Consider the following 9,170-nt stretch of genomic DNA (forward strand, 5'->3'; position numbering starts at 1 on the left):
TCCCAAACGCTTGGTTAAACTTGAAGTTCGTCATACAAATAATTAACCAGTTTATAAACTTGTAAATGGTCTTTTATTCATATCAAAATAAAGACCTTGTGATGAAACTTGTCAGTTTTAATGTTTTTTTTTTTTTGGAAATCAGAGAAAAGACATAAAGCAGATGGTTAATTGCTGTGTTGGGAGTATTTCCTTGTACGATGCATTTTTATTATCTAGTAAGATTTGACAGCTTTATGGGTAAAGATCCAGTTACGAATTCGCTTGAGATTATTGCATCTATATATAAACTCAACAAAGGACAGATTAGTCTTAGTGTTTAAATCGCTGAGTATGGAAGGCGCTCTTCATATATCTGAAAGTGTTTAGTATACAGTTCGCAAGGTACAACCAGGCCTATAGGCAATTAACCAAAAAAAAAGACTACGAAAAAAATGTAGGATAATGGAAAACGCTTTTCTCTCTTAAAGGAAGTCCTGCGTGGAGGGGTGAATTGTTACTGAAAATGTTTCATGTGATTCTTTTAATTGATTTGTGATGCTCATATCCCCAACAGTTAATATTTTCTGCAATTAAACACCGCCAGAATAGAGATAATTTTACAGTATGGGCCTGTAGGAATTGACATATTCCATTGTTTGATTTCAAATAAGGCAATTTATTTAAAACATTCTAAAAAAAATGGAGTGCACTTTAAATAAAAAAAAAACATGTTTATAAGCAGACATGTTAAGGCACAGATATAGTTTTTCAAATATCACCAAATTCCAGGCGCCGTCAGCTCGCAGGTTCGCCTACAGTATGACAGGGCTACAGCTGAACTATAGAGATGTGAGATTTAAACACCTTATGCGTACAAAGTTATGCAAAGTTTGAACAAATAGTTCAAATGATGTAATTGAATAGACCAAGTCAATTAAGCCAGAATAAAAATGTTTATAAGGAAGGATCTTATTTGATACCAATCTATTAGGGCACTTAGGTGGTATAATGACATATGGTTGTGTGTAGTTCCTTGTTGGTCGTGTTTTAATTCATTTTCAAACCTCGGTTCCTTCGCGATTATATATTAAATTGTTTACACTGAAATGGTTTGTGAGAGAACTGGTGCTGTGGCTGGCGGAATAGTAGCCGAGGCGGCTGGGCGGGTGGCCGGCGTCGGAGTTCACAAGCGCACCGTTCGTGGGCGAGTACGAGCCAAGTCCGGGCAAGTTCTCCCTGTTCTGCGTCAAATCCGCCAAAAGTCCGGATCCGTACTGCCTGCCACCGCCGACGCCGTTGTGGTGCCCGGCCAGCACAGAGTTCATGTTGGAGATGAAGCTGGTGAAGCAGGGATTGTGCTCCAGCGAGGGGGACGGCGAGGGCTTGGTGTCGCCGCCCCCCGGGGAGCCCTGCAGACTCTGCGGAGGCGAGCTCAGCATGCTGCCGGTGTCGGAGAGCTTTACCCCGCCGCTGTCCTCTTCAGACTTGGCCGACAAAACGTTGCCTTGACTAGCATCCGCCCTCCTTTTCCTTTTCCTTCTGAAGTTACCGTTATCGAACATCTTTTCGCAGTTTGGGTCCAGAGTCCAGTAGTTTCCTTTCCCTGATGCACGGAAGAAAATCATATACATTAAAAACACGACAAAAGAGACCAACCACTCGTGCCTCTAACTGGTGAACTATATAAACCATACTGGATGCATTACAGACAGGGGATATGTCCCATCTGGTTTCACACTCCCACAACTGCCTGCAGGTTCCTGCTTGTCACCTGTTGCTGAATTTATAAGCCTGTATTGCAGGTCACCGCGCCGCAGCATGCATGTAGGCTGTGTATGCATGCATCCTGCACGGTACTATTCCGGTGACTTACCAGGGTCATCCTCGTCTCTTGCGACTTTCTTGAAGCAGTCATTCAAAGACAGATTGTGGCGAATGGAGTTCTGCCAGCCGGCTTTGCTCTTCTTGTAAAAGGGGAAGTTCTCGGCCACGTACTGGTAGATCTGACTGAGTGTCAGCTTCTTATCCTGCGCGTTTTGGATCGCCATGGCTATGAGAGCAGAGTACGAGTACGGAGGTCTAACCATCTTGAAAAGCTCCTGCTGACTCGAGAGGGAGAGCCACCCAAGGTCAGCCCCCCCGAATCCCGAGTGCGGAGCCAGGAATTGCCTCTGGTTCGTCCCGTATCCCGACGAGATGTACGAGGTGCTGTTGGATCCAGCAAGATAAGGAGATGAGTTGATGGCCGGATTGTTGAGCCACAGGTAGGGGTTGCTGCTCGGGGAGTTGTACTCCCCTAGCCCGTAGGCGGGAGGGTGCGCGGCCGGCCTCTGGCCGGGGTGCTGATGCAGGTTTTGCTGGTACATGCTGAGGTTCTCGCAGTACACGGCCATGTCCAGGAGCTCCTGCGCGCTGTGATGCTGAACGGGGCTAGACTGAGGGTTAGATGGCTGCTGTCCAAATCCGTTCATAATCCGCTCCGATCAATGACGAATAGGGAGCAGCGCAGGTTTATCGACATCTGGCGGCGCTCGGTCTTTCTATCTCCGTTTCTCACCGAAGACTGAAGTCTGAAGGCTTGGAGGGGAGTATTTAAGGTAGCTAATGACTCTGAAGATCGAGAGAGAGCCTTGTGCTCAATGGGCTCTTGGGCAACACCCCTTTCCCGAAGTCACGCTTCATTCCTATTGTCTTAAGTAGGGTTTAAAAGAGGGGATTACCCTCCGCGAGCGCGTGAAAGCGCCCCCCTCTTATTTTTTGAAGGTATATACTGCATTTCAGTACTGTATTCGGGTGGTAACCAAGAGAATATGGTTCCAGTTGGCAGTTGGCCACATGTGATATTTACTCTCAAATACTTTTTGTAACGAGGTGTAAGGATTCATATATCAAATGTAAAGTACAGTTATACTTGTTGTTCATGCTGTCAAGACAGTCGGTCAAAGCAAGTCACAATGTAAAAGTTTTCTTTAACATTAATAATTTAAACTGCATCATACAATCGGTTAATACTTAATTTAGTAAAAAAAATACTTAAAAACATGGCGTGGGGTCAGTGTAAGTTGTTTTAATTGATAGTCTCATTTAAAAACGAAAAATTAAAACAACACAGCGGTACTCTCTTGAATATACTTATCAGCAGCATAGCCTAAACACAAGGCAGATATTATCAATTTCACTGGGCGCTACTAAAATATCGACTATGCAGTTCCATTCGCACAAACGAACAAAGGTAAAACAGGTGCATTAGTGGAAGACAAAATAATCGGAATTATACTTTCTGTGGAAAAATATAAACAACTTGCTATTTAGTTGTGTTTAGTTGTATTTAATACGATTAAATACATGTCAATTTAATAATAAAAAACTAAAAACAAATACCAGCATAACGTTTGTCATAAGTTTTTAAAAAGACACACAAGGAACCTAGCGACGGAAACATCACGAAAACAGCAACCAACTTAAAAATGGAGCAAGCAATTTACAAGTTACGATAAAAAAAACTATTAATAAGACATTTATTCAATACTGACAATGAAAAATGTAACTTTTAATCAATTAATACAGTAATACGTACCTCAAGAAGTTTTAGTAGTTATTAATTATAACAATACTTGGTTTTCGCATATTGGACGCCTGAAATGAACATACACTATAACCTAATTGTAATGCAGTTATACATAATTAATCCAAATCAATCAATCAATTAATTAAACAAATAAATACTCTAATTAATTAAGCAAGTAATTGATTAATCAATCAATACATTAATTGATGCGCCTCACACCTCTGTACTCTCAGAAAAAAGAGTACGGATTTGTACCTTTGCTTGTCACGGGCTGTACCCTCAAGGGTTTGTACCCTTAGCTGTAGGTAATTGTGCCTTTTGAGGGGTAGAAACACACTCTGAGGAACATTTCTGTACCATTGATAGGACAGTAATGCTGTTTGTACCGTTGGGATGTTCCTCTATTTCTGTACCTTAAAAGGTACAATTACAAGGGTGACCAGCAAAGGTACAAATTTCTACCCTTTTTTTCTGAGAGTGTGGACCAAACAAATAAATAAATAGTCAAATCAATCAGTGAATGAATGTGCCTCACACCCTTTGCCCATGGTTCGAGTCTCCGCCCGGCTCCATGTGTGTGCGGTGTGCAGCGTCCCCGCACAGTCTAAAACACGCTGAGGCTGATGGGAGTTACCAAATTGCCCGTAGTTGTGCACTGGATGGAAATGAATGAATGAACGAACGAACGAATGAACAAATAGATAAAAAAAATAAGAAAATACTGGCTAGATATTTTAGAAGAGTTACGTGATGAAAACAAAAACCTTCAACCTTTTTTTAAATTTATGGGTCTAGTTCTGTGCTTCATATGTGCAGTTTTGAAAGAATCAACATAATTTACCCAGATATGAAAAGCATTAACAGTCATTTACTGACGTAAAAGTTGTGGTACTGTATTGCTGAGACTGTAAAGGCATTTCATCACTGAAATAATATTACGTTCCCGTTCGTATCACTATCGATCTCCCTCCTGATCATTTCTTGCATTCAGCTTCTTTCATACACTGCCACCTTGTGGACAATCAAAGATATGCCCTTTTATATCTAGTACCGAATATCCAAAATTATAGTATCTGCAATTGGATAAAGAGATTGACAGTAAGAATTTTAATAGCTCCGGGGCAGACAGATACCTGTGTTTGATCCCAAGTGTGAAATTCAGTATGGACAAATTAATAACAACTCACCAAGGTTCAAAGTTCACTGCGCTCGAGTTTTGTTTTTCCCTGTATGTACCTGGCAAAGCAGCCTGTAGGTAAGTATACGTGACCGGTTAGTAACTATTTAAAAACTCCTTGTGGATTTCGCGTCGTTTATATTTAAATGACGTTATAGGCGGTTACAGTATAATTATCTATTATTATTATTATTATTTGCAGAAATAAATGTTTCGTTTGTAAATTACGTACTTCATAGTAAAATGTAATCGAAGGCTCCAATAACATAGAATCGTAGACTGACCTCTAGTGGCTGTTTTTGAAAACTGCATGTGAGTTCATCGACGCTCTGCTTAAGCAGGCGAGCAGTCGAGTCTCTCCTTCTTCCAAGTATACGCGTTACGCTGTGGTGTTAAAATGCCGCGCAATAAATAAGGGCATTCGTACTCAATGCTTTCGACAGTATAACCTTTCCGGTCTCGGTATTGTTTCATTCGAGTAGTCTACGGAATCTAATTGCTATTATTTACTGTCCAAAACACGTTATGCGGCCTATCAATATTTAAATTACAAAATCTGTAATTATATGAGCTCACATTTCGATTTTGTAGCTGCCTTGATACACTGAAGCATGAAATAACTCAGCAGCCCAAACTCCAAATCATATTATAAGGCATAATTTTATACGCCAGACTGAATCTATCGTTCAGGCTGCTATGCCTCAATAATTTATTGTCTTAGACAGTGATTGTTTGTAATGGTCAATATCTGAACGTAAGATACCTTCATTATTCTTCTGCATAGTTGAATCACAAACGTTTGCTCACTGACGCTCTGGACACGGTGCCGTAATGGCAAATTCAGATAAATACAGAATGCAAATCTCCAGGTCGCAACAGATAATCGAGTGAAGGACGATTTATCCCATCCTAGCTTTTCTCCAGTGAACATTAGACTTTGGACTGCATGTGCTTTCAGATGTTGAAAGTAAGATTTTGCGTTAACCAACCAGTTGAACATAAAAAGTCACATTCACAGGTTACTCAGCTGGTTGGTTGAAACAAAATCTTGGTCTGGATTTTAACTTTCTGGACCAGAACTTTCCAAATCCGTGTGCTTTATAACGGCATCTTTCTTCTGAAATTTCTGGAACAATCAGTGCAGCACCAGGTCGGAATTATACGCAGGCCAACTGAAGCGATATTCAGCTAAAGTAATTCGCTGTATTGACGGCAGACCGATAGATCAAGGCACATTAGTCAGTTGCGGAGGTGTAAAGTTCAGGTCCAGAAAGTACAAGTCCAGACCAGGGTTTTGTTTCAACCAACCAAATGAGCATAAGGAGTCACAGTCACAGAGAACTCAGCTGGTTGGTTTAAACAAAACCTTGGGCTGGATTTGTACTTTCTGGACCTGAACTTTACACCTCTCGTCAGTTGTTCATTTTTTATGTATAAATACTGGTAAATACTGTATTAAACTCAGCAATGTAGAGCCATTTAACACAAAACACAGAAGCGTCGCCGTCCTTAGTATTATCCTTACCGTGAACAGGGACGGATTATGGACCGGGCCAGCGGGGCCGCTGCCCAGGGGCCCTTGGGGTGCAGGGGGCCCGTGGGGCCCCTAGCCGAAAACAATTTGCAACGCTTATCAACAGTGTATTTTCGTTTGTCTATTTTAGAGGGCCTACATTCTTTGATCCACTGCCTACAAGGGCCCCAGACCCTATAGGGAGGGCGTTTGGCTGCCAAGGGCCCTTGAATTGTGGTGGTTGTGGTGGTGCTGGTGGTGGTGGGGGGGCCCACACAACCCATAATCCGTCCCTGACCGTCAATGGTCGTCTATATATTACGTCTTGTTACTTTATGTTGGATGCTGGTGAAAAGAAACTTATGGTGGCAATTCTGGATTGAAATGTGGATTTTACAGGGTTTCCGTAGACTTTGAAAGTGGTAGCATTAAGATTTAATGCTGCTTCTTTATTCATTAAAAGAAATGTACTTATTTATGTTCAGTGTTCATTGTCTTTCGAAGGTCTGTGAGTTTTATTATAACCCCATATTATAACATAACCAACATAACCAAAAGTTATGAAGTTAACTAAAGCTGTATGTGTCAGACTGTAGAGTGTCCAAAGGGTTCTCCTGCAGCAGCCCAAGGACCTCTTGTTTGTTGACTTAATATCTGCTTGAATGCATGTCCTTGTGTCTGGTCTTATTTTCTTAATGTTTCAGTCTGCAGAATACTTTTGTATAGGTCTGTATTACAGGAACCACTTGCGTTGATTTGGTGACATTAGCCTAATGCCCAGGGACGTACTGTATATGTCAAGGACTTGCTTATGAGTTCAATAGGATCCATCGATTCCCATCTCAAACGCAGGTGTGCTCCACACTTCCCGGATGCGGTAAATCGCGCAATAGCTAGACCTGCGAGACACGTTCGTCTCATCCCAGCTAATCAGCAGAAAATTCCTCTTCAGCATGACCTTGGTTTAATTGTACGGTTCCATGGCAAAACACCGAGGACACTAGCCCGTGCACCACGGGCAATCAGTAAACCTCTCGGAAAGGAAATTGCTTTTTTTTTTTCCTCTTGTATCGCATGGACACAACCTATTGAGCATTCGACACTGCAGAGCTAATTACAAATCACTCTACTGATGCAAGGCACAAATTAACGTCTGGAAAACCTAGACTCTTGCAATCAAGGATGTAATTCTGATGACAAGCAGAGATAAATATCTGAAATGCCTCCATAGCTAAAATAACTGATCTTGCTTGGTTTAGCAAGTGTGAAATATATACGTGAGGTTCTTGAATAATAACGATTGTAAAAAAGAGTAGCTTGTACGATGTTTTTAAAATAGGTCATTACTATATTTACAGTATACAAAGTTCAACATAAAAAATGAATGTTATTTTTGTCGGGTTTCCCATGCACCCCTGAGACCCCGTACTGGATATGCAGTTGAAAGATGGATGGATTTCATTCAAGTTCTGAAACGTCAAAATACAAATTTATTGAAAACCCAGGGGACTCTTACTTTCAGCTGAATTGGGTAAATCTGTTTTTGGTTTTATGATGTCAGTGGTGCATGGTTTTCGAACCTGTACGGTGCGTGGGGGGCTCGGGGGGGGGGGGGGGGGCGTGTGTGTGTGTGGGGGGGGGGCGGGGGGTGACCTTACCTGTTCATGTTAGGATTGGCGTATTTGCCTCCTCGCCCAGTACTGTTTGGGATTAAATAGTTTTCGGGATCTGCACTTTTTCCATTCCAAGCTGGAGGTCATTCTTCATGCGTTCTTGAGTGACCTGAGCTGTTAGATCCTGAGTCCCAAACAGCTTCCGGGTGACTCCCTTTGGCTTTGACCCTCCTCACCTCCCGTTTTGTCGAATGATCGTGTATTCCTCCCGCTGCCATGACGTGGAACCGACATGGATGTCGTTCTTAAAGAAGGTTGGATATCTCCTCTCCAGTCTGAACCGCCTGCATTCATACTTCTGAGTTGATTAGTCCACACGTGGAACATGAGTTTCCGGAAGGATCCAGGCTTCATTTTCTTGTATCATCTCAGCTCGTTTTATCCCACAGTGCCTGGCAAATTTACCGATCTTATTCAATATGCTGGAATTTATGCCATTAAATATTAGGAAGACCTTATGTACACTTTTACTTCTCTAACTCAGTTCAGTTTTATTTATTTTACGAGTCCCAGTCCAGAGGTCCCCAGAGACATCCTGAGGCCACACTGGTCCAGAGAAGCGAGGAAGAAATGGAGAGAAAACATTCTCATAGGGGAAGTGCGCCCTCTTCTGGTGGGCACCAGACAGTGCAAGTTCACATAAATTAGTGAGGGTGGGGGGATGCAGCCAGACGTTGGGACAGCACAGGTAGGCAGGAATTATGGTGTAGGCAGGTGGGTGAAGTGGCCTAGGCGGGCGAGCCAGAGTTTTTACGCTGATCATTTATGTGGAACTTCATCGAAAGCCCTTTTTAAGAGGATTATTAATCCTGCACTGCGATCGCCGAACCCAAGCTGCCTTCCTCAGGCACTGAGTCAGTGCTGAATCAGCCCAGGCCAGAGGGAAACTGCAGCGCGTCATCAATCTGCGGAAAGGATTATCGGTGCAGCATGAATCCAGGGAAAGGAAGGATTCTGGGAAAATCATGATTCCTCCTACCCCAAACAGGACCGGTTCCAAAAACCCATCACAGGGCACACCCCATTCTCTCTCTCTCTCTCTCTCACACACACACACACACACCCCTATGGGTAATTTGGCAACTCCAGTTAACCTCAGTGTGTTTTTGGGCAGATTTATTGTTTTTGGACTGTGAGGAGAAACCAAAGTATCTGGAAGAAACTACATAATGACACTGGGAGAACAAACTCGAACCCTGGCCAAGAGGTGTGAGGCAGCGGCGCTAACCACTGCACCACCATGCCGCCCCCCCTCAC

At 42.6% G+C, this 9,170-nt stretch overlaps 1 protein-coding gene across 3 annotated transcripts; it reads right to left on the reverse strand.

The window, feature by feature from the left end:
• Positions 1-634: 634 nt before the first annotated feature.
• Positions 635-8,487, reverse strand: foxi1 (forkhead box i1). 3 transcript variants are annotated; one of them, XM_048987996.1, is made up of 3 exons: positions 7,899-8,487; positions 1,856-7,709; positions 635-1,585 (listed from the first exon to the last, which is right to left on the reverse strand). In XM_048987996.1, the coding sequence occupies exons 2-3, from the start codon at positions 2,451-2,453 to the stop codon at positions 1,041-1,043; spliced, it is 1,143 nt and encodes a 380-aa protein (XP_048843953.1). In that variant the 5' UTR covers positions 2,454-7,709; positions 7,899-8,487; the 3' UTR covers positions 635-1,040. The 3 variants fall into 3 exon arrangements, with proteins under 3 accessions (XP_048843953.1, XP_048843954.1, XP_048843952.1); XM_048987997.1 differs by lacking the exon at positions 7,899-8,487 and having other exon boundaries at positions 1,856-5,111; positions 5,491-7,833; XM_048987995.1 differs by lacking the exon at positions 7,899-8,487 and having other exon boundaries at positions 1,856-7,833.
• Between the last annotated feature and the right edge of the window lie 683 nt (positions 8,488-9,170).

This window comes from Brienomyrus brachyistius, chromosome 20 (assembly GCF_023856365.1).
Source record: "Brienomyrus brachyistius isolate T26 chromosome 20, BBRACH_0.4, whole genome shotgun sequence".
NCBI lineage: Eukaryota > Metazoa > Chordata > Actinopteri > Osteoglossiformes > Mormyridae > Brienomyrus > Brienomyrus brachyistius.

Bases quoted from the DNA above. Each gene is read 5' to 3' on its own strand.
- foxi1 (XM_048987996.1), bottom strand. From the start codon at position 2,453: ATGAACGGATTTGGACAGCAGCCATCTAACCCTCAGTCTAGCCCCGTT. The intron at 1,586-1,855 runs GTAAGTCACCGG...TCCGTGCATCAG, and splicing joins AAGAGACGAGGATGACCCTG to GGAAAGGAAACTACTGGACT.